The following is a 27,207-nucleotide window of genomic DNA, read 5'->3' as shown; positions in this document are numbered from 1 at the left end:
ATTCTTCCAAAGAAAATACACCTTTGACCCCACTAGTACTGAGTCATATTCCACGGTTTCTCTTCTCCCTCAGTTTCTCTCCTTCACTCCGCTAATATGACCTCAGTGCTGATGGGGAGAGGCAAACAAGGATGCTGTGCAGGCGTCCGACATCCCCCTTCTCAACCGATGACGTCATTGTTTGTCAAGGTGCTGGCAGTTGAAATGGTCCACAATGAAAACCTGTGGCTTTGTAACTAAAAGACAAGCTTGATCTACCAGCTGTCTTGTTACAATTTTTGGGCCCTTTTTAGGCATTTTGAAAAGGCACCCCTGAAGACGCATGACTCCAGGGTGCTTGGGCACAGTGGTTGATAAAGGCTGGCCTAGACCATAATGTCAATATATTAAATACAAAATTTGTAAATGTCTGCTGACAGAGAATGCATTGTTTTCAATCAGTCAAACTTGACCGGTAACATGGCACTAAGAATCAGTAGTAGCAAAGTGCTATCATGGTGCAGTGCTAAGAAAGCTGTGCATGAATATGTAATGATCTTCCTGTGCATGTACACTCACCGGCCACTTTATTAGGTACACTTGTTCAACTGCTTGGTAACACAAATTGCTAATCAGCAAATCACATGGCAGAATCTCAATGCATTTAGGCATGTAGACGTAGTGAAGACAACTTGCTGAAGTTTAAACCGAGCCACAGAATGGGGAAGAAAGGGGATTTAAGTGACTCTGAATGTGACATGGCTCTTGGTGACAAATGGGCTGGTCTGAGTATTTCAAAAACTGATGATCTGCTGGGATTTTTAAGCACAACCACAGCGAGTGGTCCGAAAAAGAGAAAATATCCAGTGAGCGTCAGTTGTGTGGATGTGTGGATGAAAATGCCTTATTGATGTCAGAGGAGAATGGGCAGGCTGGTTTGAGATGATAGAAAGACAACAGTAACTCAACTAACCACTTGTTACAACCAAGGTATGCAGAATACCATCTCTGAATGCACAACACGCTGAAGCAGATGGGCCACAGCTAAAGAAGACCACACCGGGTGCCACTCCTGTCGGCTAAGAACAGGAAACTGAGGCTACAATTCACACAGGCCCACCAAAATTGGCCAAAAAAGATTGGAAGAATGTTTTCTGGATGTGTCTCGATTTCCCTAGAGATAGCGTGCAAATTCCAGTAGATAAGCAGTTTTTGTTTTTTTTTTTTAAATACTCAGATCAGCCCGTCTGGCACCAACAACCATGCCATGTTCACAGTCCCTTAAATCCCCTTTCTTCCACATTCTGATTCTTTGTTTTAACTTCAGCAAGTTGTCTTCACCACATCCCTAAATGCATTTACTGCCATGTGATTGGCTGATTAGCAATTTGTGTTACCAAGCAATTGACCAGGTGTACCTAATAAAGTGGCCTGTGAGTGTATAGTATGTATGCTTAAATCTGATAACTAAAAAGTCGGCCCCCTTACAGTGCGAATGCACCCACAAGGGACTGCAAGGGTTAAAGACTAATGCCACTTTTAGTAACATGTTACATCCGTATTTCAGGTGTAACTTGTTGGTAAGCACCACTTCTCCTCAGCCCCTGAGTCCAGACCCCCCACCCCATGACACCATTCTTCTCTCCCACAGCTGCTGCCCCTTTTGATATTGGCATGGCTGTGCAGGACTATCTGCAGAACCATGCCATTCATTTTACAGAGATCTGTGAATGAATGAACTACAAGTCTGTCTGCAGACAGGAGACCACAGCAGATGACTTGTAGTTCTCAATGGAACACAGCTGTGATAATCAACACACTCATAATAAATTAAAACTCATAAATTTCCCACTCGAAAAGTCAACCTTTCACCCTTGAAAGTGCATATGCAATAACCTTTTCATAATCTACAAACAATAACCATAATCCCATACATACAAAAAATTAATGTCCATCACAAATCCCATATACCCAATCCAAAATATGTAAAGTTCAAAAAAACAAAAACAACATATAAAGTCCAAAAATTATATTGTGCAAACGACACTCCTCACTTCTTCAATCTTCAAAAATGTGATAGTGTCCAATTCTTCCCTTTAATCCAATAAGTACCTCAAAAAAACAAACTCAATATGGTGCATTATCTTTTAGAATCAATAACTGTGATAACATGCAACACACTGGTGACACATCATCACACATGTGAAGTGAAAAAAGCACACAACGCACCACTTAGCTAGTGGTCCTGTGAAACCACCACTACAAACCGTGATAATCTTCAAAACACACTATGTGATCAGTGACAAATGGTATCAGATACGTGCCACTCCACGTGTAGGATAAATACAATTACCCCCTAAATTAAGTGCCACATATAGTTGCCTTCACTGGGGGTATAACATCCTTGACGGTAGTAGACACAGCTTCCTCACACAATGACGGGTATCGGGATCCCCGTTCCTCACAGGACAAAATGGGAGCAGACTCAGTGGAGTAGTACAAATGGTAACAAAATTTATTAGCAACAGCTTACATGATAAAATTGCCGTCCATCCTCGCTGGTCTCCGTATTCTGCTGAGACCTATTCCAAAATGGCCGCTCTGCACCTTCCGGCCTAGCGTCTGACGTCACGACCCTGACGCGTTTCGTCACTTCCGACTTTTTCACAAGGGATCCAGACGTCGATGCGACGGTACCTCTTATACTGCCGGAAACCTGGCCGAATACCCCGCAGCCATTTTAAATAAGGGCACAATACGCCGGAACTTTATATAAAGCACCATAGCGGCCGACTATAATATTAATTCTCCCATACATGCACAGGGAGAAGATGGACGGTAAACATTTAAACAATATACAAATACTTATTACTCATATATTCCATCCAATAGAATACAATGAACTATAATATTTAAATAAATAAATAACACAAATACTATGGGAATATCACCCTCTGCTGGTCTAACTAGAACATACCCTTCCACTCTCAATAAGTATATTCCTCCCATTAATACTTCCTCCAGCTCTGCAACTGAGCCGAAAGAAGAGTCTGCAGAAGCCTGACTTGCACCCACGATCCATTGATAGCAGGTGCAATGCTTTGCAGGCTCCTGTGGGGAAAAAAAACAATTTTTTTTTTCCTGCCAAGCATCTGTATTTGATAGTGTTTTCTTAAAGGTGAACTTGGCCTGTAATTGCTCATTTAGTCTGTGGGATTAGAAAAACACTTTCCTGATCCTCTGCTCAGCTCTGGTAGTGGACTGTCCCTCTGCAATGGCATGTACAATGTAGAGTTGTATTCTTGATGATGTCAGAGGACCTCAGACCAGTGTTTCTCAACCTTTTTTCAGTCAAGGCACCCTTTAAAATTATGGACAATTTCAAGGCACCCTTTAAATTATGGACAGTCTTGAGGCACCCTATTCTAAAATGTAAAAAACTGTTCAGTTTTATATAACGCATCAACATCCACACATGGACACCCAACGCTAGAGGTGATTTATTCTTCCAAATCAAATACACTTTTTCACATTGCCCGAGTTCCCAAATGGTCAGTCCACCCCTGGTCCTGACTAGTATTACAATGTTTCTCTCAGTTTTACTGCATCACTGAGCTAATGTGACCCCAGCACTGATGGAGAGGGGCAGGGGAGGGTCAAACAAGGATGCTGTGCAGGCAACTGATAACCAATGACATCATCGATTGATATTGAGGGTGTCAGGATGCTGGTGGCTAGGACATAATGGTGCAGAATGAAAACCTATGGCTTTGTGTAACTAAAAGGCAGGCTTCTTCCACCCATTAGCTTGTATACAAGTTTTTTGTGCAACTTTTAGACATTTTGCCAAGGCACCCCAGGGTGCCTGAACACCCTGGTTGAGAAAGGCTGTCTTAGACGACTGGATGCAGGGGAGAAGAGGCTGCAGGGACTAATTTAGCAGTGCAGCCTGCAGGATTGGAGAATCGGTAAAGGTTTACCCAGTCCCCAGGAATAAATGAGCAGTAAACCATTGCAGTGCAGGTTCAAGCTGCCGGCTGTAGGGGCATGCTCCCGAGCCGTGCTGTGTGTGTCCATACTCCCGGTTCTGTGATTGCAGGAAGAGAAGAGAGTGGGGCTGCTGGCGGGGACAGCTCTGGATCACGAGGTGGGGTTTGGAGGAGGACAGGATTGAACAAGTGGTAAAACATTTGTTTACCTTAATAATGGGAATGCATTAATGTAAAAAAAGCTTCAACTTTAGAACCACTTTAACCCTAACCCAAGGCCAGCCCTACTGCAAAGAAGATTTTTCGCTTTTCATAGAGTTCAGTTTTAAGTATGGCTACATCTCTTACACTTAGTTTTTCCCTATTCAATTGTAGTATGAGAAGACTGTATCTGCTGTGTATGAAGTAGAGGATTCTGTTGAAGTTCTTCTAGACTTGATGCAGATCTACAGAGAAAAGCCTGGAGACAAAGTACCAGAGAAGGGTGGAAGCATATTTACCAAGACCTGTTGTCTCTTGGCCATCTTTGGTCTGGATTCCTGCCGAGCTAAGGTAGGTTTCTTCCATTTTTTTTTTTAACCAGGAACTTATTAACTTATCTTTGACTTCGCCCTGATCATTTTAGAACATCAGTGAACAAACATGATGTAGGAACATCCTTTGACCTGTTGTCCTCTGATATAAAAAATGGCTATGCAAACTTTTAAATGGCTAGGAAAACAAGTAACAGACAAAAGCAAAAAGCACAAGTTTCCTATAGAATATTAATGTATGAAATCCTACTCTGAAATGCTGCATTCTACCAGCTATAGACAAGCTGCAGAGTGCTTTATGTGAAGTGGCCATATTCCATCATTTGTCGGCCACATTTTTTCTTTTTTTTTTTTTTTGGTTTCCAGAGTGATGAAGGGTATCTTGCATCAAAAACACCTTTTTACAAAGCAAAATGCTGCTGTGATTGGCCCTACTTCAGAGGTTGTTGGCTGTGTTGTATTTATGTAATTTCTGCATTTTGACATATTGTATTGTTTACAGTAATCCACTTATGTCTGCATTTGAGGCAGTTTAAATTTGAATGTTTCCTCTCCATAGGAAATTCACACTATTCCTAAAGCTATGACTCGAATCTCCAGCATATATGTCCTGATATCACGGAAGCACAAAATGGATACAGCGCGGAATGTCAGCAAACAGCTCATGAATAGTTCTCGAGTTCATGGCAACACATCTTTCCAGACCACACCTTTACACACAAGAATTGTATCAAGGTACAGACTAATTGTATAGGGTAGTACTGTGCACTGATATATATAACCGGCTAATTTACTTTAAGAAAATACCACATACAGATTAGAGGCTTAAAAGAAAGCAATTTGTATAATAAAAGTTGTCAGCATGGGTACACAGCTTAAGCAGGCCATAGATTGCGTTTTTTTTTTTTTTTTTTTTTTCCCTTTCCTTCTACCTCGGAATCCCATCTTGCAGCTGTATTGTGTTCTGCCGACAGGGAGCCTTCCTGGCTGGCAGAACACAATTACTGATAGAAGCTATAGCTGCCCACAGTAATCTCATGGAAAAAAAAAATCGAACAGGTTCGTTGTACCCAAGTCGATCGATGGATAATAGATAGATCAAATCTTCACTGGTCACTGCTGAGCTAGCCAAGACTCGATCCATCTATGGCTGGTTTTACAGTCAGATTTTTGCATTGTAAAAAAAAATTTAATCTAGCAGTTGGTATATGGTAGTCAGTTCCCTTTTTCAGAGACAGAACTAAAGGTATGCGATCTAGTGATTAATTTAATAAAACAATTAAATGTATTTTTAGCTTTAACTAGTATATACTCCTGGAAACCTGTCTGTTTTTAATAGTAGGCTTCACTACTGCACAGAAAACGAAAAGTAGTAGTTGCATGGCGCATACTACCAAAGTAGGTAATGACCACCCAGGCATATAAGGTTACCACGCCTATCTTTGGTGGCATTTTCTCTTTTTTTTTTTTTTTTTTTGTGTGTGATTTACTACTGCACAGCAGAATTTAGACTGGAAGAGAGTGGATTAGTACTGTGAGCTGGTCAAGTCATTCCTTTTACAGTGCTGTCAGTCTGATTTTGGGAGCTCGCTGAGACAAGAGAAATGTTGATGACCTCAGCAATAATATGGTCGGTAAAATGGCTATGCTTTGTGGCAGGCGTGTCTGAGTCACAAGACTGGCAAATATTTCATATTTTAAAGGAAACTTGTAATGAAACAACCATGTAGGCTGGCATTGCAGACTTAAATTGCTAGTTGTCTGGAGCCGTTAATCTGGGCAAGCATGCAAATCTGAAAGACCCAAGAATGATGGGGACTAGCAATTTCAGAAAGAGTTGGTTAGCAATTACAGCCTTCATTTTCTCACAGTACAATTTTCTCTTTACTGATTTACTTACCAAAGGTTTGCCTGAACCTTAACTTTCATTTGTAAAACCATTTTTGGTCCAGCTAATTGCTTAAAGGATAAGTTCACCTTTTGACCGAAAATAATAAATGCACATTTGGCAGGTAAAAAATTGTGCATTTATTATTTTTGGTTGCAGGTGCCTGTAAAGCATTGCACCGGTGATTAGCAAATCACTGGTGCCATGCAGGTCTGCAGACCTGTTAGTATATCTGCTTGCCCATACTGGATATACAGGCAAGCAGATATATTGACAGGAAGAGTCAATGAACTACCACGGTGCTTGTAGTTCATTGAGAACTACAAGCGGACAGCCGTTAAGACTGATGGGACTTGTAGTCACTGTGAATGAAGAATGTGGGCAGAGCCCCGCATGGACTTGCTGTTTTTAAAAAGTGACAGCTTGGATGGGGAACTTCTCCCCATACTTCAGTCATGGGGGGGGGGGGGGCAGCTGCAGCATTGGGATCGTGTTATTCGTACTACCCTAAAAACGGGTGGAAGATGTAACATGTTCCCAAATGTGAACTTATCCTTTAATAAAATATATTTGCTTTGTTCATGCCACCCAATTGGAACATGTCATGTCATAGAAGTCTAATGTAAGCCTGGTTTGAGTGTTAGTCATTTTTGGATAAAAAACAGCGCAGTATCTGGATTAATCTGTTTCAGTCCACTTGCATGGTGGTGGGTCCTCTCTTCATGCTTCAAATGTTAATGTTTAAATGTTGTAAATACACAACAGAGTTTTCCTGTAGCCATAATCTTAATGCATTTAACTGTGCAAGATGAATTTCTCACTGTACTTTCATAATTTTCTTTCCAGAATCAAGCCTGACTGGGTGCTCAGGAAAGATAATATGAGGGAGATTGTGGACCCTTTGCAAGCCATCCAGCTGGTCATGTCAACCTTTGGTTTGCCCATCTGAACCCGTTTCACTGGAACTGGAATATTTTTAAATATGTATCAAGCTAATTTTTTTATATTTTACAGGGCAAGATGAGGCATATAGCACAAATGTATTATAATTGTTTTTGTAAATAGCTTTTTGTATAGTTGAAATTGTACAATAAAGTACAGAGCTCAACCTATCAGTTTGAAGTGTTAATTTAACTGAGATGTAACCTACAACTGTGGCCAAAAGTTTTGAGTGACACAAATATTAATTTTCACAAAGTCTGCTGCCTCAGTTTTTACGATTGCAATTTGCATATACTCCATGTTACGAAGAGTGATCAGATGGGTTGCATTTAATTCCAAAGTCCTTCTTTGCCATGAAAATGAAACCTAATCCCAAAAAACATATCCACTACCTTTCAGCCCCGACACAAAAGGACATCATGTCAGTGATTCTGCCGTTAACACAGGTGTCGGTGAGGACAAGACTGGAGATCACTCTGTCATGCTGATTGAGTTAGATTAACAGACTGGAAGCTTTAAAAGGAGGGTGGTTCTTGAAATCATTGTTGTTGCTCTGTTAACCATGGTTTCCTGCAAGGAAACGTGCAGTCATTGCTTTGCACAAAAAGGGATTCACAGACAAGGATAGTAATGAATAAGGAAAGAAGCTTTATGTACTGCCAAAGAAATATAACTACAAGTACGTCCATATCTACTTGGACACAGGCACAATTTTAGTTTTTTTTCTGGTATTTACCAAAACATATTCAAGCTATAGTTATATAATGGATATGGGCTGAAAGTGCACACTCGCAGGTTTAATTTGAGGGTATGTACATCCAAATTGGAGGAATGGTTCAGGAATTACAGCTCTTAAGAGCAACCATCCCTTTTTTTTCAAGGGAACAAAAGTAATTGGAGAGTTGACTCAAAAGAAGTTTCATGGTCAGGTGTGAGCTACTCTTTCATTATTTCTTCATCAATTAAGCAGGTAAAAGGTCTGGAGTTGATTCGAAGTGCGGTATTTGCATTTGGAATCTATTGCTGTGAACCTACATCATGCATTCAAAGGAGTTGTCCATGCAAGTGAAACAGGCCATTGCAAAGCTTCAAAAAGGAAACAAATCCATCAGAGAGATAGCAGCAACATTAGGAGTGGCCAAATCAACAGTGTGGTACATTCTGAGGAAAGAAGAACAAACTGGTGAGCTTAACAAAATATAAAGGCATGGACGTCCATGGAAGACTGTGATCATCCACCACTGGATCCTTTCTATGGTAAAGAAAAGCCCATTCACAACATCCAGTCAGGTGAAGGACACCCTCCAGGAGGTGGGCATATCATTGTCAACGTCCACAATCAAGAGAAGACTTCACAAGAGCAAATACAGAGGGTTCACCACAAGGTGCAAACCATTCTTAAGCCTGAAGAATAGAAAGCCAGATTAGACTTTGCCAAAAATCATCTAAAGAAGCCAGACCAGTTCTGGAAAAGCATTCTTTGGACAGATGAAACTAAGATTAATCTGTACCAGAATGACGGGAAGAAAAACATGTGGAGAAGGCTTGGAACAGCTCATGATCCAAAGCACACAACATCATCTGTAAAACATGGTGGAAGCAGTGTGATGGCATGGGCATGCATGGTTTCCAGTGTAAGAAGGGTGCAGCGCTAAAATCCTAAAGTTATCCAGTATCAAAATTTCATATCCACATATCAATAAATATCGATTATATATAAAGGAGAGAACATTCAGTAAAGTGACCAGTGATAAGGTGCTCATATATCAACAAAATAAAGTGACTTAGTGATAACGTACAACTCTGTCACTGTATAGTGACCAACAGTGCTTGATAAAGTGCTGAAAAACTGATTATAATGTCCAAAGATGAATGTGTAGAAGGTCTGATAGTGATCCTCAATTGGTGTTCTATCCGGTAATATGGTGATATGACCAATGGTGTAAAGACTGCGCACTCACCAGATGCGCAATCAATTAGTGCATTTAGAGAGAACACTCTCAGTAGATCAACTGGAGGCCCCTTTAAAGGTGAGTATGGTCTGGTCTGATGTCCCCTCACTGCTTCCTCTGCTGTCAGCAATGGCTCTACCGCTCCTCGTGCAGCTCTGTGGGTTGTCAGACGCTCACAAGGAGCCCAAAAAGAGGAGGCCAACAGTGTGATACCGTTTTAAGAGGTGTATGTTTATTCCAACACAAATGCAGATGTATAGGGAACAGAACAGAAATCACTGACCATATACAGAGATCCAAGATGGCCGCCGGGACCCACGTGGTGCCAGCGGCGTGACATCACGATGCTGTAGCTCCTTGCTGACACGTTTTGTGCTATTGCACATAATCATAGGGGGTGTGCCTACAGCATCTGACATCTCACAGCGTGTATATATAGTAAAAATGGCGCATGCACATTTCATGCGTGCCATTTTGCTGGAGACCAATGTCTCCATATCGAGCGTCATTTTGTTTTAGATAGACAACGGCGCATGCGCAGGCGCCATTTTCATGGAGGAAAAAACACAATAAGTGCCATCTAGATCACCAGGGAGTGTAAAGATCGTTATGATCACTCAAAAACACATTTAATGGATATCAAGGTGAATATGCTCAATATAGGTAATAGCATAGTGAAGATGGGAACAGTATATTCAACCTAAATAACAACCCCTAAGGGAATAGCCACAGCGCATGCGCGCTACATCCCAAGTATCCAAACATGTAAGGCTAAACTGAATGAACGCCTTACATATAATTTGTTCAATGATTCACGCATCAAAGTGGATGCATACATATATTATAAAAACTGGTGAAAAATAGTGGCACGAATATAAGATAAATACATAATTGATTAATATCAATATATATAGTAAAAGCGGAATACATATAGGTAACTGTAAATATGTAGGTCAGTCGATTCAAACAAAAGTCAGATGAAACTATTCAACATATACAATAGTATAAAACACCTGAGTAAAATAGGATAAATGAATGATTATACTTTATTAAACAAAATAGAATAGAATAAACCTTAAATTCGCAATGACCAGGATGGGAGTAAAATCAGCTAAAAAGGGAAGGTAAAATGGGGATAAGAATATAAAATGTAAAGATGTGTAAAAAAAATGTAAAAATATATACAGTGGGGCAAAAAAGTATTTAGTCAGCCACCAATTGTGCAAGTTCTCCCACTTAAAAAGATGAGAGAGGCCTGTAATTGGCATCATAGGTAGACCTCAACTATGAGAGACAAAATGAGAAACAAAATCCAGACAATCACATTTGGAAAGAATTTATTTGCAAATTATGGTGGAAAATAAGTACTTGGTCAATATCAAAAGTTCATCTCAATACTTTGTTATATATCCTTTGTTGGCAATGACAGAGGTCAAATGTTTCCTATAAGTGTTCACAAGGTTGGCACACACTGTTGCTGGTATGTTGGCCCATTCCTCCATGCAGATCTCCTCTAGAGCAGTGATGTTTTGGGGTTGTCGCTGGTCAACATGGACTTTCAACTCCCTCCAAAGGTTTTCTATGGGGTTGAGATCTGGAGACTGGCTAGGCCACTCCAGGACCTTGAAATGCTTCTTACCAAGCCACTCCTTCATTGCCCGGGCGGTATGTTTGGGATCATTGTCATGTTGAGAGACCCAGTAACGTTTCATCTTCAATGCCCTTGCTGATGGAAGGAGGTTTGCACTCAAAATCTTACGATACATGGCCCCATTCATTCTGTCCTGTACATGGATCAGTCGTGCTGGTCCCTTTGCGGAGAAACAGCCCCAAAGCATGATGTTGCCATCCCCATGCTTCACAGTATGTATGGTGTTCTTTGGATGCAACTCAGCATTCTCTCTCCTCCAAACACGACGAGTTGTGTTTCTACCAAACAGTTCTATTTTGGTTTCATCTGACCATATGACATTCTCCCAATCCTCTTCTGGATCATCCAAATGCTCTCTAGCAAACTTCAGATGGGCCCGGACATGTACTGGCTTAAGCAGGAGGACACGTCTGGCACTGCAGGATCTGAGTCCCTGGCAGCGTAGTGGGTTACTGATGGTAGCCTTTGTTACGTTGGTCCCAGCTCTCTGCAGGTCATTCACTAGGTCCCCCCCGTGTGGTCCTGGGATTTTTGCTCACCGTTCTTGTGATCATTTTGACCCCACGGGGTGAGATCTTGTGTGGAGCCCCAGATCGAGGAAGATTATCAGTGGTCATGTATGTCTTCCATTTTCTAATTATTGCTCCCACAGTTGATTTGTTCACACCAAGCTGCTTGCCTAGCTCTTTGGTCTTCACCATAGTGGAGTTTGGAGTGTGACTGTTTGAACTTGTTAGCAGTATAAAAGACACCTGTCCACAACCTCAAACAGGTGCCATCGATACAGGTAATGAGTGCAGGGCAGAGGAGCCTCTTAAAGAAGAAGGTACAGGTCTGTGAGAGCCAGAAATCTTGCTTGTTTGTAGGTGACCAAATACTTATTTTCCACCATAATTTGCAAATAAATTCTTTCCAAATCAGCCAATGTGATTGTCTGGATTTTTTTCTCATTTTGTCTCTCATAGTTGAGGTCTACCTATGATGCCAATTACAGGCCTCTCTCATCTTTTTAAGTGGGAGAACTTGCACAATAGGTGGTTGACTAAATACTTTTTTTGCCCCACTGTATATAAAAAAAAATATATAAAAACATGAAATACAAAGGCGCACATAAAAAAGGTAAACAGATAAAAAAGGAGGGTGCAACGTTTCAACTATTATCAATAAAGCAGTTTATGTCCATGTTAATGTTGAGTCCTCTAGGGTGCATAGTTCCCAAAAATCCACTTGGAATCTAATTGGGACACCGCCTTTCTTTTATTGGTCCCCCTCCAGTGAGTTTGTATAATATCAATCCCCATAAAAGTCAAAGATGATGGGTCTCTCTTATGGCATATCCGGTAGTGTTTTGAGAGGGAGTGATCTTCATAGCCTCACTTATATACATGCTCGCGCAGGCGATCCCTCAACCTCCTTGTAGTGCAGCCTATATACTGTTTCTTGCATGGGCATTGTAGCAGGTAAACTACATATCTGCTGTTACATGTAATGCAGCTGCCAACATCATAAGACCTCTGTTTTTACTACATATGCATATCACACACTTATTGCACGAAAAAAATCCCACCATGTCATTGAAAGATGATGTAATAGATGGGGGGTTGATTATATTTGGGGCTATTTTATTCCTCAAAGGCATAGCTTTTCTGAAGGTGATTTCAGGTGTCTGGTAAGATTTTTGCTAATATCGGATCGGCCTTAAGAATTTTCCAGTTATTGTTAATGATCTTTGTAACAGCCTTGTGTTGGGTGGAAAAAGTGGTAACAAAGGGGCACACCTTAGACTGCCTCTGCTTAATAGAATCACTCAAGATCATATCTCTATCCATATTAGCCACTGATTTTAAAGTGCATATAAAAGTGTGGATTCATTATAACCCTTTTCCACAAACCTATCCTTCAGGATAGAAGCCTGAGAATAGTATGTATCCAGTTCAGTGCAATTTCTCCTAATTCTTAAGAATTGGCCTTTCAGAATGTTGGAAAGCCATGCCAGATGGTGACAACTGTTCACTAGAATATAACTATTACGATCCATTTCTTCAAAAAAGGATTGGTAATAATAGCCCCTCCCTGGTTAAGGTTAAGGATAAGGTTAAGTCTAAAAAATGAATGCTTAGTGTACTGTACTCATAGGTGAGCTTTATGTTCATGGTATTATTTAAAGTGCTAAAAAAATTTATGAGCGCCTGCTCCTCCCCTTTCCTGATTAACAAGATATCATCTATGTATCTTCTGTAGAAAAAAAGTTCTGGCCATTCTCTGGCATAAATAATCCTCCTCCCACCTGGCCATAAATAAATTGGCCAGGCTGGGAGCAAATTTTGCTCCCATAGCAACTCCCTTGGTTTGTAAATAAAATTTGCCATCAAACCAAAAATAATTTTTGGTCATTGCAAATTCTAAAAGCTGCAAGATAAAAACTCTGTAAAACAGGCATCTCCCTAAAATCATCTAAATAAAACTCCACCGCTTGCATCCCATCTGAATGCTTAATATTTATATATAGGGATGCCACATCTGCTGTAACTAAAAATGTTGTGGGTTCAATGGTTAAATCTTTAATATCGTAAAGGATTTGCTTGGTGTCCCTGAGGTATGATGGGGATTTTGTCACCAATGGTTGCAAGAAGTGGTCTATTTATTCACACACCCAGAGGGTTACTGGGGTTCTTATGGATCTTTGGAAGTATATAGAGTACAGGCAGTCTTGGGGCCGAAGGGCAAAGAAACTCTTTTTCCTTCTTATTGATAATATTGTCCTGATAACCCTTCAGGATAATTGCTTTAAGGGATTTCCTGACTTGACCCAAAGGATCTTTTTGTAACGGGTGATAGGTTTCTCTATCATTAAGGATATTATACACTTCCTGCACGTAATTATCCTTATCCATGATGATTTTATTTTTATATTGATACTTTGGAGGGTTTTTTTGGTACCTTTTGGTGTTTCAGCAGCTCATTTGACTCCAGCGCTCACTTATCTCTCTGTGCTTTCAAGTTGTTTTTACTAATTTTAGTTGGAGCTGCTTTTGTCACTATAGTTGTTTTTATATATATTTTATCACTGGTACAATACTCATTATGGCGGATGTATTTGAAGTAAGATAAATGAGGGTGGGCATATCTGATGTGTTTACCATCGATCAGGACACAGATGATTTAAAAGGCTTATTCATTAATTTGCAAAATCTGACTTCAGCAGAAATAAGAACCCTATGGGACATTTCTTTTCTTGATAAATATATCAAGGAACAGATGGTTCCACGATCTTTAAGGGGGGAGGTATCTCCTGAAACTGAAGATATAAACAGTGCTGCAGCGTAGTTTCAGTTCTTCAATACTGCGGGCCTAGATCTATTAAAGTTTTTGATACTCAGAAAAAAGAAAAAACTAATCCATCTAGATAATGGGATAAATAAGGTGCGAGAAAAACTCACTCCATTTAAGGAAAAAGAGGAATACGAATCGGAATCCGGGATCTGTTCTTCTCTTACCTTGTCCTGCGCTTCCACAATGTCCCTCCTGCAGTGTCCCCTGTAATGTCTGCCGGCATTTGTCTTCTGGGTTCCATCCCCTGCAACTTGGGAACGGAACGGCAGGAAATTTGAAAATGACAAAAAGTGACATTCACTAAAATAACAGTAAACCATTACTGTATCAAACCATTTCACATACATTTTTTCCCTAGTGCTTTGTCCTGTGCCCTGCCTACATTTTTACTGTTCTTTCTGCCTGGAAGCTGAGAAATGTCCATGGCGTTCAAAAAGCGTCCCTTTAGGTCAAAATCGGTTTTAGACCAGCTAGAGAACAGTGATAGTAAATTAGAACCATATGCAGAATTGAGTGATAATGATTCGTGGGGAAATTTGTCAGACACTGAAAATGATTTTGCGACTTTGCTCAGTGATGTGCGAACTTGGCGCTATATTTCAAATTTCAGTGTTTTTGATTTGATTATTGAATTAAATTATTATATTTTTTATGATTTATTAAATTATGATTTCGTGTTTCAAATTTTAACATAGCCGGGATGTTTACTAGACTTGTTCGGACAGATTTCAGTGAGTTATTCCAAAAAATTACACGCCTACAAAAAAAAACAAAAAACATATTTCCATGCAAAAAAAGTACCGCTTTGAGCACAGAAATATGGACATAATCGGACCGCTAGGGAGGTTAAGTTATTGATGGAAAGTATTGAAAAAGAACAGAGAAATAAACATGCACAAGACCATAAGGATTATCTGGAACATCGTGTATTTAAATGGCAAGTGATGAAAGAGGAAATATCAAATATTCCCACACCTCCAGTAAATACTCTTCCACAAACTCCTAGACCCCAGAGGAATCCCCATAAGTTAATTGGTCCACCACAGCAGCATTTTAAGAACGTAGTCAGTATAGATCACCAATAAGACTGCAATACATGGAAGAGTATAATATACCAGTTAATAGGTATGAACCTTTACATTCCCTAGCTGATAACAATATCGGTTCAAGAAATTATGATTGGTATCCCAAACAAGGGTACAGGGGAAATCAGTACAGGAGACTTGTTAATGTTGCCGGTGGAAACCTTGCTGGTGATTATGTGGGGTCACGTAATGGTTTTAAACCAAATGCACAATATTTTTCACCGAAGGCAAATAGAGGTACACCATGCAGGCAAACTAATGGGAGGAACTCAGTATATAGGCCTCCAACCCAACAATTTAGGGACATCAATAATGCCCTACCACCTCCATATGACCTTAATCACCACCACGAGGAACAACACAATAATGAACAGACACTGGTTCATTTTTTTTTTTAGGGGAAGGACGTGTGTGCAAAAGAAGCGCTCTAATAGAGGAAAGAGGGGAGGCAAGAGGGTCAACAAACCCAAAAAAGAGAAAGATGTAAAAGGCAAAGGTATTTTTAATCTAAGCAAAACGTGCTTCTGCACGCACAGTGAGGCAAAGACTTTTGGAGGATGGTCGGGTATTGAGAAGGGCAGCAAAGAAGCCACTTCTCTCCAGGAAAAACATCAGGGACAGACTGATATTCTACAAAAGGTACAGAGATTAGACTGCTGCGGACCGGGGTTAAGTCCCCTCTCTTATAAATCCCCTTTCCAATTGTTTGGGGTATCCAGAAAAAACCTTGTCTAAAGAAGAAAAGGTGGGCGCTACCATCAATCCTGTGTCATGCCAACAGTGAAGCATCCTGAGACCGTTCATGTGTGTGGTGTTGCTTCTCAGCCAAAGGAGTGTGCTCACTCACAATCTTGCCTAAGAACACAGCCATGAATAAAGAATTATAAAAAAACATCCTCCGAAAGCAGCTTCCCCCAACCATCCAAGAACAGTTTGGTGACTAACAATGCCTTTTCCAGCAGGAGCACCTGACTCATCTGACATTAATCCCATTGAGAACTTGTGGTAAAAAAAAACCCCACAAATTCCAAGCATTGCTTATGCAAGAATGGGCTGCCATCAGTCTGGGTATGGCCCAGAAGTTGATTGACAGCATGCCAGGGCGAATTTCAGAGGTCTTGAAAAAGAAGGGTAAACACTGCAAATATTGACTCTTTGCATAAACTTAATGTAATTGTCAGTTGTCAATAAAAGCCTGTGACACATAAGAAATGCTTGTACTTATATACTGCTCAAAAAAATTCAAGGAACACTTTTTAATCAGAGTATAGCATCAGGTCAATTAAACTCCTGGGATATTGATCTGCTCAGTTAAGTAGCAGAGGGGGTTGTTGATCAGTTTCAGCTGCTTTGGTGTTAATGAAATTGACAACAGGTGCACTAGATGGGCAACAATGAGACTACCCCCAAAACAGGAATGGTTTTACAGATGGAGGTCACGGACCTCCCCCCTCATTCATCTTTTCACTAGTTTTGATTTTGGCTAGGGTCAGTGGTAGCATGAGGTGATACGAGAACCCTACAGAGGTTGCACAGACAGTCCCAACTCCTCCAAGATAGCACATCAATATGTGCCATTGCCAGGTTTGCGGTGTCTCCCAGCAGTCTCAAAATCATGCAGGAGATTCCAGGAGACAGGCATTTACTCTAAGAGAGCTGGACAGGGCTGTAGAAGGACAAGTATCTGCTCCTTTGTGCAAGGAGGAACAGGATGAGCACTGCCAGAGCCCCACAGAATTACCTCCAGCAGGCTACTGGTGTGAATGTCTCTGACCAAACAATCAGAAATAGACTTCATGAGGGTGGCCTAAGGGCCTGAAGTCCTCTAGTGGGACCTGTGCTCATTGCCCAGCACCATATAGCTTGATTAGCATTTGCCATTGAACACCAGAATTGGCAGGTCCGCCACTGGTGCCCTGTGCTTTTCACAGATGAGAGCAGGTTCACCCTGAGCACGTGACAGACGTGAAAGGGTCTGGAGAAGCCATGGAGAACGTTATGCTGCCTGTAACATTGTTCAGCATGACCGTTTTGGTGGTGGGTCAGTGATGGTCTGGGGAGGCATATCCATGGAGGAACGCACAGACCTTTACAGGCTAGACAATGGCACCCTGACTGCTATTAGGTATCGGAATGAAATCCTTGGACCCATTGTCAGACCCTACGCTGGTACAGTGGGTCCTGAGTTCCTCCTGGTGCACGACAATGCCCAGCCTCATGTAGCGAGAGTATGCAGGCAGTTCCTGGAGGATGAAGGAATTGATACCACTGAATGGCCCCCACACTCACCTGACCTATATCCAATAAAACACCTCTAGGATATCATGTTTCGGTCCATTCAATGCCACCAGGTTGCACCTCACTGTCCAGGAGCTCAGTGATGCCCTGGTCCAGATCTGGGAGGAAACACCACAGAACACCATCCGTTGACTGATTAGAAGCATGCCCTGACATTGTCTTGCATGCATACAAGCACGTGGGGGCCATACAAACTACTGAGTACCATTTTGAGTTGCTGCAATGAAATTTCAGCAAAATGGACTAGCCTGCTGCATACTTTTTTCACATTGATTTTCGGGGTGTCTTTGAATTCAGTCCTCTGTAAGTTGATCATTTTCATTTCCATCAAACTATGGAGCATCCTTACGTTTCTAACCCATTACCCAGTCAATATCAGTATAGATATCCAGCACAATATTTTTCCCCATTGAGATCTCATGTGTTCCTTTAATATTTTCTCTCTCTTTCTCTCTCTCTCTCTCTCTCTCTCTCTCTCTCTCTCTCTCTCTCTCTATATATATATATATATATACATACAAAATTGTGCTTGTTGGGATTGATATTGAAAATATGACTGATCATTCCAAAAAACTTTTATTTAAGCATAGTGATCATATAATGACATTTTGGTTGCTTTTTTAGAATCATAATGCTAACAGACATCACCCAAATTGCCCCGATCAAAAGTTTACATACCCTGGAATGTTTGGCCTTGGTACAGACATACAAGGTGACACACACAGGTTAAAATTGCAATTAAAGGTTATCTGTGGCTTTTTAAATTGCAATTAGTGTATGTATAAATAGTCAATGAGTTTGTTAATTCTGGGCAGGCTAGATAGTGAGCCATGGGGAGCAGGAAAGAACTGTCAAAAGACCTGCATAGCAATGTAACAGAACTTTATAAAGCTAGAAAATGATATAAAAAGATATCCAAAGTCTTATGCCAGTCAGTACTGTTCAATCACTTATTAAGAAGTGGAAAATTCAGGGATCTCGTTACCAAGCTAAGGTAAGGTAGACAAAGAAAGACTGCAGCCACAACTACCAGAAGAATTGTTCGGGATACAAAGAAAAACCAACAGGTAACTTCAGGAGAAACACAGGCTGCTCTGGAAAAAGAGTGTGGTTGTTTCAAGGAGCACAATACAATGATACTTGAACAAAAAATTATTTGTATGGTCAAGTTCCCAGAAAGAAGCCTTTACTGTGCCAATGCCAGAAAAAAAAAAAAGAAAAAAAGCCTGGTTACAATATGCCCGACAACACCTTGACACGCCTCATAGTTTCTGGCACACTGTAATCTGGAGTGACAAGACCAAAATAGAGCTTTATGGTCACAACTATAAGTGATATGTTTGGAGAGGGGTCAACAGCAACAGGAATACAATCCCCACCGTGATGCATGGTCATGGATTACTGATGTTTTTGGGAGTGGGGTGAACTCTAAAAGCACAGGGAATCTTGTAAAAATTGATAGCAAGGGCATGCAAACGTGTGTGTGTGTGTGTGTGTGTGTGTGTGTGTGTATTTTGTTATATCATCAGCAAAATAACAGTTCACAGGTTCATATTAAACACAGTTGCATTTTAGAGATATGTGTCATTGTAGAATAAGTAATTCCCCAATAAAAAAAAAAAAACTTGGGCTTATAGATGATCAACAAATTACATGGATAATGTAACCACCATAGACCGATAATTCACCATCGCCTCTTAGACGCACTCTACTAGATTTGAGAGTGTCTCCTGGTCTTTGGCGGTCACCTGTTCTTCTGTATACACATTACCCAAATTCTACCAGGTGTATGTTTCACCCTTCTCTGATGACCGCTTTGTGACTAAGGTCTCACAGCTGGCTATTTGAGCTGCAGGCAGTCCCCGGTTGCCTGTCTCTCACCCCCCCCAACCCCCCCAGGGTCCAATCCTCCTGTAGGCAGCAGGATAACTTAAAGTTCCTTCCTCAATTTTTTAACCATGGAGGAACCCTTGAAATAACTTTCCAGTCTCAGGGAATCCCTGATATTTACATCTACAGCTCATGGTACATTAGCATGATGGTCACTGGGAATAATGCTCCTTTGCCCTCTGTACAGATAACTGAAATGGTTATCGGTGTCAATAGTTAATTTTCTAAGAGGCTGAAATTGTTCATTGCTTAAGGAACCCCTAGCAACTTCTGAAGGAACCCTAGGGTGTAACTCAAAATCCAAAAGAATTTTTTTTTGCCGTTATAGGGAGTAGTATCGCTTTTCAAATAATCATTTTCTTTATGTGTGTGTTTGTAAATTATATGTGACTATTTACCAATGTGCACAAAAATGGTAAAGGAGAAAAGCAAATGGAATACACTGGACTGATATAGACAAGACCTACAGCAGTGAATATAAGACTTTATTTGTTTTCACAAGGTTGAGCTCACATGTACATAACAAAACCTAAAACTGACATGTAAATGCCCAATACTGGAGAAGAACATTTTCATATAAGCAATTATAAAGCGCTTTCTGAATTTCTGTTGAACAATATATTTCTTCACAGAAAAGGTTTCTATTTTAAAATGAATAACCCTTACATTTAAGGGAAATGAAGGAATTTTAAATTAAAGCTTAAAGTCCACCTAGATTGTGGTGCATGTGTTAAAAAAAAAATATTCATATCATATATTTAGTTATATATATATTTTTTTTTTTTCAAATATGTTTAGTGAAATATACTGCCATATATCTAAAAGGGCTGATTAATCCAAATGTGGCAAGTCCCTAGGTCCACCCACCTGCTGCAGCCCCCACACCAGGGACTTTTCTCATTGAATATTTTGGGTGGCTGCTAGCAAGAATCAGTGATTCTTGCCAGGAGAGAAATTAGCTGCATGCACACAATGTGTGTACAGCTGCAGCTAGATCCTCTGATATCTCTGCTGTCTGCATTAGTCATTGAAAAGACTTTAATTTGACACGTCAGCCTCCCGAGAGATGTGTGCCCCCCAACACCCCCCCCCCCCCAGCTCTGTATGCTTTTATTCCTAAATTTATATAAAATTAACAAGTTTATTATAGTGGTAAGTTGGTCGGAAACATTGGCTGCAAGTCGTGCTTGCTCATTCCTTATTAATTTCCAAAAAAACTAAAGCCAGGCTCTGGAAGAAGAAAAAGAATATATACTTTTCTGGCAGACAGTGACTCATCTTTGTTGTCTTGAAGATCTTTGCTGCCGCTGGTATGTGACTCTTCCGGGAGTGTCCAATGCTTGGTTCATCTCTGAATGTTCTGGTGCCACTGCCAAGTCACTAATAATGTGGTAGATGAACTTACAGTGCAAAAGGGAAAGGACAAGGGATCTGGCACACCCAGAGGTGCTGACTCCCAGTAGCAGCTGTTTCTCTTCAAAATATCAAAGATAGGGCTTGCAGACAGGCAGGTATTTTTTTTATAGGCTGGCTCTAGTGTAAGTTTGTTTGATGTAGTGACAGGGTCACCTTAAAACCCATTTCCAGCAAATATCTTTTTTTTTTTTTTTTTTTGGTGGTGGTGGGGGGGGGGGGGATTTCCCAACATTTCTTGTCCCCCTGACCTACTATCACCAGTAGAAATGAGGGGAAATCTCTTCAAATGGGATACCAATAAAGAAAACCTGACCCATGTCATCCTGTGAACACTGGAGAGTTTTGGTTTTTAACATGGGGCATATACTCCACTACTGGTGATGTTCTGAGTGTACAGCTTGTGCCGACATGGCTCATGTGCACCAAACTAGGCTTTTTATTATCATATGTAACATGTCTGTGGAATAAAATTAGTTCTTTTTTTGATACAAAGGTATAGAGGTTGATTTACTAAGGTTCACACTATTGCGGCCCATGCGGCCTGTGTTTGCTTGGGCACAGAAGCCCATTCATTTGAAAGGGCAGCTGTGCCACGTTTTCTGCAGGAAAAAGGTACATGCACCTTTTCAAAAATGCAGCTGCAAGGAAACCGCATGGTCTTTTTGACTAAACGTGCTGTGGGCTGAGATGGGTAGGGGTGCCATTTAGAATGAATGGTAGCCCCATGTGTCTCTCAAAAGCAACACAATTCGGCTGCAGGTGGTTGTGATCTCTTCCTGTAATCAGCCAGCAAGTGAGAACCCAGCCTAAAACTGGAAAGTGCAAAATCTGGTGCAGCTGTGCATGGTAGCCATTTAGCTTCCAACCTCAAGTGGTTTAACTAAGCTTTGGCAGGAAAAAAAAAAAAAAAAGTAAGCCGATTGGTTCCTATGCAGAGCTGCACCCGATTCTGTACTCTCTAGTTTTAGGAAATCAACCCTATAGACTTTTATTTTATTTTTTTTTAGCATCAAAGCCATTTCCCAATGCATATGATCATCCAACCATGGACTATTTTTTAAATTTTAGGATAGAATAAGGTGTGTTGGAGCACTTTTTTTTTTTTTTTTTTTTTTTTTACACTCTGGGTCCTTATATGGGGAACATTCTCATCACATATTACTTCCCGACTACACAGAGGTTCCTAGGACAGCAAAAATGAGGTGGAATCTTCCCAGTGGGCAGCCAGAGGATGAAAACCTGACAGAGGTCCTCTCCACTATTAAAAAAAAAAAAGAAAAATTTTTACTGGAGCTGGACTCTAATAACTTCACCTGTTAAAAGGATCTCAGTTGACTGCATACTTGAACAACTAATTATTGCACATAAACAGCAGAGGCAGACACTTTTTCTAATCATTATCATGTAAGAGAGGAGTTACTGTACTCCATTCATTGGCAGTATAAGTTTGTCTAAGATACATTTAACACATGTTGTCATGTTCTTGTTGGATTTCATGAATGACTACATGAATTGGGTCCCCAATTCTCAGAGAACACTAAAATCTGTCCCAACTCAACCAATACTTAACAATCCTAAGAAAAATGCTTCAAGGCTGCTTTCCAAGGCATCATTTCCACAAGGGCATTGTGTAATCTATGCATGTAAATGCTATTCTGAAGAGTATTACAATCTACAAGCTTTGAAACCAGTTTTAAGTGTCATTCTTAAAACCTTCCAGTTGGTGAGTGATGGATATGGATCTTAAAAGTCCCTGTTGTAGCTTTAAACAAGTGAAAATCTTGTAAAGCTACACCTGGCATTCCCATAATGATCTATTTTCAATACTCAGAGTATGATGGATGCTTTAAATACTTCAGGAATATGAAGTTTGGGTACGTTACACTTATAATGCAGGTTGTCTTGCCAATCTTATATTAACCTGCCCTCTACCGTAATATCACCCATGAAACTGCAAAGCTGTTTGGAAGTCTGTGCGCATGTGATGTTTACTCTCCATAAGAGAGAATAAAAAATGTACAGCACACTTGTTGCCTGGCTCAAAAGATTACTGCAAGCAACTATCGTGCTGGATTGGGGCATGTGAGAATAAGACTGACAGCAGGGGCTGGGGCAAGGCAACCTACACTATAGATGTAACTGCCCCAAAGAGGCTTGGTGAATGCAATAATCTTCAGACTAGTGTTTTCTGACCAAGAAAAAATAATGGTCATGGAGCCGGACAGAGCACATATTCAACACTATAGATATTGAGTCCTATTTACTCACAAAGTAATTCTCCAGCTCTGTCCCATGCAAATGTTTCTATGTACTCTCATGTGAAGGGTGGTATCTATTAGACGGCTGTTTGAAAACACAAATCTCCCTACAGAAGTTCTGTTGGGTGCACTAGGACCCATCTCCACTGAGTACCCAAGCTCCCCACTGGAACAGTCCAAAGCTAAAGCTAATGGCTGACTTTCTGGACTATGGAAGCTTAACATCAAATCTTATATTTCTATGGATGGGCAAATTCAATAATAAAAATAGCTTTCTAGTAACAGATTTGTATAAAACAATATAAGAGCATTTTTCTTCTACTACTGCTATAGCAGCCTAGGCGTAGGACATGCTTATTTCACTTATATTTTCCAAAGGCTCAGAAAATAAAACACATTAATACAATAAAATCAGTAACTGTATAAAAATATCACTTTACAAACTGAGGACAAAATTGCACCATAAATGAAATGTTGACTCTCTTTTTCAAAATAAGTCACATCCCTCTATAAAGTCATTGTTTTGATACAAGTATATTAAATTCATTAAACACATAGTAAATGCAATACAAAAGAAACAGTTTAATATTCTTCAACCTAAAACACACTATGCTAAATATCTATTTCAAATGTATCCTAAAAAAAAAAACCATATTGCTAAAGACTTAGATTGTAAACATCAGCAAGTAAATATTCAGAATGTTACAGAACTGTTAAAAACAAACCATGCAATGCTGTCAGGGAAAATGCAATTAATCAGTATTAATAAAAAGGATAGGTCCAGGAAGCACAGCTCTCTAGACTGGGGGTTGGAGGTGAAATGAAAATGCCTTTGTGATCCCGATCCAGAGCTCCTGGTATCCCTGTCTACTACTTCTGCACAGACTCTGTTGTTCTCAATAGGACCAACACCTAATTCTGGGCATGCACTGATCAGCTGGCAGGGGTAAACATGTCAAAATATGCAGATTTCTACATCTAGAATGCTATGCTACCTGGATAAGTAGTGCAAAAAGCAACAAAGATGTGCACAGTGCAGCAACCAATCACTTTAGTAAAAATTAATTTAGGTCGGTAGGTGTGCTTTACTGCAGTCTGCACTATTTGTTTTATTCAAAAAGCCTGGATAATGTAGTGCAAGAGAACACTATTCTTCTACAATGGAAGACCTATACTTGGTCCTGTAATCTGTTGTTACTGGCACAAGTTATTGAACAAGGACAGTTGCATTTTTACTGTAGGTGCCTGATTAAAAAACAAAAACTAGAGCTAGGCAGATAGGTAAGACATCCAGAGATTCATATAACATCACAGTGCAAAAAGCAATGACCAAATTTACCAGCTTCCATATCAAATGACAGGTCTAATTTCTAATTTGTGGCCAAGAAACGGAGAGCTTTGCACTTTGATTTTTGTCCTCCTAAAGGATCTAGTATATCTGCACAGGGATATATTTGTTAGGCCTGTTATAAAGATGGTATGTTAAAACGTTTTTGCCGGAGTTCACATAATCCAAGGTCTATGAATACAAACCCTGTGCCCTTGTACTGTACGATTAAAGTGTAAACCTTTTCAGAAAATGAAAGTTGAACTAGTACCCCGTACCTCCTAGTTCCCGCTGTATTTACCTCCGTGGGTGCCCACGCAGCCATTTCAGCAGTCCAGGAATTTGAATTCCCCATGCTTCTCTCTCTTCATTCTGCAGCACTTCTGGGATGAATCAAAGCAATTCTGATTGGTTAGTGTTGGTACAGAGCATCACTCTAATCGGTTCTGAAAGCACTGTAGAAGAAGAGGGAGAAAAGCAGGGATTTCAATTCCCCGGACCGCTACATCGGCTGCAAGGGCACTGACAGCTCATCACCTACGAAGGTAAGTACAGCAAAGACCATGGGAGTGGGGAGGGTGTACGGTGTTAGTTCACCTTTTCATTTTTTTCTGAAAAGGTGAACTACCCATATAGGATAAAGAAATCTTAAAATGCTTCAGAGTCCTACATATTAAAACCAAAGGGAATAAAATCTGGCTGCCTTTAGCAACCAAAAGTTTGCATTTTATTACCTGTACCAGAAGAATGACTTGCTAGTAAGTTTATGCTTTAAAAACATATGGCCCATAAGTAGTTATTTTTTATAGGTTTACTGATGGGTCCCAAACACAGATTATAATCACTAAGTTCCAGTTGGGTAACTCTTAAAAAGCCACAGGAAGGCTCTCTGAAAAGTGAGCTGCACAAAGAAAGCCATGCAAGGCCATAGGAATGAGTTCAAGATCTGAACAATTTGCAGTAATCCAAGCTGCTACGAGCACTTCAACCAATATGGAATATAACTTTATACAAGATTGTAATCAGTAGCAGCTGGGGTATAGTATGGCTACATGTATATTGCAATTGTTGTTCATTAAAATTATTGCAGTGACATTTTTATCAAACCAAAACCAGGAAGCACACAGGGTTGGCCACCCAATGCCAACAATTGCCCACTATGTATGTATATAATGTATGCATCAATCAGTGCATTATAAAACACTTAAGGCTTTTATTTATTAACATGTGCAAAAACCTTTGGGGGGGAGCCCACAGCAACCAATTACAGAACAGCTTTTACTGGTGTTACTACATTACACTACGGCAAATCTGGGATTTGGATGCCACAGTTTACTCTATATAGTTACTCCTTATGTTTTGAGCTACATTCCTATTTTGTTTTCATTAATGTTTATTGCCATAAAAAAAAAAAAAAAAATAAGCTTGCACTTTTCACAACTCATCCCTGAATGTTTTCTCTAAGTAAGTTATTCTGGGAAATATATTTTTAGAACCAAAAAGGAAGGAAGGAAGGAAGGTAAAAATATCTACATAGGAAAATAGAGCCTATTTCTCTTCCCAAATATGAATGCAGCCACTTCTTAGACCTTCTGTAGGTTTTATCCAATTTTCAATCATTTTATGAGCATTTTGCATTTGGTAAAACATAGGCAACTGAGACTGTTTCTCACTATTAAAAAAAAAATGTTTTTTTCCTCTAGTAATCACATGAAGGCATAAAAGGTGTTTATAGGTTTACCTAGTTCTGTGTATTCTAAGTATTTGGATACTTTAAGCAGAGCCTGTTGTACTGCTTATTTAAGCCCTACCTACCGCAGACACACTAGACACATGAAGTGATTGTCAAAGCCTGTTATGTTCCTGTAGTATTAGGGTAAAGATAATGGTCAAGGCTGCAATGAGTTAATAAACCAAAATTGTATTGTAATAATAATTCTCAGGCTTCAAGAGACCCTTGCACTTGTGTAGCCAAAACCCAACTTACAGCTAAACAATGCTTACGTTTCGCATCTGCTGAACAAAGCTTTGCCATTAAAGCTCCTATTGAAGATATCACTTTTAAATTAGAGAGCACACAGATGTAGCAATTTCTCCTCTAATTCAACATTAACACAACATTACAGTGAGTCAGGTGGAATAAGAAACAAGCTGACATCACGGGTGATTTTTTGACAAGACACTGAAAGCCGTGTTGCACAGTTACTTGCGCTGACCTGTGTTGTTTTGACCCATACACTGGACATTTGTAACGTCTATAGTAATAGAGGATTAAAAAAAACAAATCCACAAACTTCTGCAGGACAGCACTCTTCTTCATTTAACATCCAAGCAACAAAATGTTCCATAAGAAGTTTGTACGGCATTGAACCATCTGGGCTGGGATCATAGGAAAATTTTAAACAGAACCAGTCAAGATTTGAAGACCTCTCAGCGTTTGATTACGACCTGCTCATAAGCTCCAGCGCCGACCCTAATGGAAGAAAGAGAAGGCAACACTTACCATTTGGTGATTTGTAAATGAGGACTCCAGTAGGAATCTATATGTTATAACATGCCCATGGGCAGAAATTTCTGAACAATATGAAGCTCCTTAGATACAAGCACTGCATTTGGAGTGAGATTTACAGGTGTCATTCGTGGCACTGTCACATGATCGTAGTGGT

The 27,207-nt window shown here is 40.1% G+C and overlaps 2 protein-coding genes across 4 annotated transcripts in view; one reads left to right on the top strand and one right to left on the bottom strand.

Annotated features, from left to right (window-relative positions):
• The window catches only part of ASPM (assembly factor for spindle microtubules), an 88,327-nt gene extending 80,826 nt beyond the window's left edge, over window positions 1-7,501 (top strand). The window contains exons 24-26 of the mRNA XM_089686627.1: window positions 4,344-4,520; window positions 5,061-5,236; window positions 7,236-7,501. Of these exons, the coding sequence (XP_089542753.1) occupies window positions 4,344-4,520; window positions 5,061-5,236; window positions 7,236-7,338 (456 nt within the window). The 3' untranslated portion in view covers window positions 7,339-7,501. The remainder of the gene's footprint in view (window positions 1-4,343; window positions 4,521-5,060; window positions 5,237-7,235) is intronic.
• Window positions 7,502-20,004: 12,503 nt separating this feature from the next.
• Window positions 20,005-27,207, bottom strand: part of EEIG2 (EEIG family member 2) — a 54,890-nt gene continuing 47,687 nt past the window's right edge. For all 3 annotated transcript variants that reach the window (XM_089686624.1, XM_089686626.1, XM_089686625.1), the window contains one exon: window positions 20,005-27,014. In XM_089686624.1, coding sequence (XP_089542750.1) covers window positions 26,972-27,014 — 43 coding nt within the window. In that variant the 3' untranslated portion in view covers window positions 20,005-26,971. The remainder of the gene's footprint in view (window positions 27,015-27,207) is intronic.

Source organism: Staurois parvus, unplaced genomic scaffold (genome assembly GCF_062004578.1).
Source record: "Staurois parvus isolate SC_StPar_1 unplaced genomic scaffold, SC_StPar_1.0 ptg000402l, whole genome shotgun sequence".
NCBI classification, from domain to species: Eukaryota; Metazoa; Chordata; class Amphibia; order Anura; family Ranidae; genus Staurois; species Staurois parvus.
Note: the sequence above shows the minus strand (reverse complement) of the source record. Positions and strands in the feature narration are given on the sequence as shown.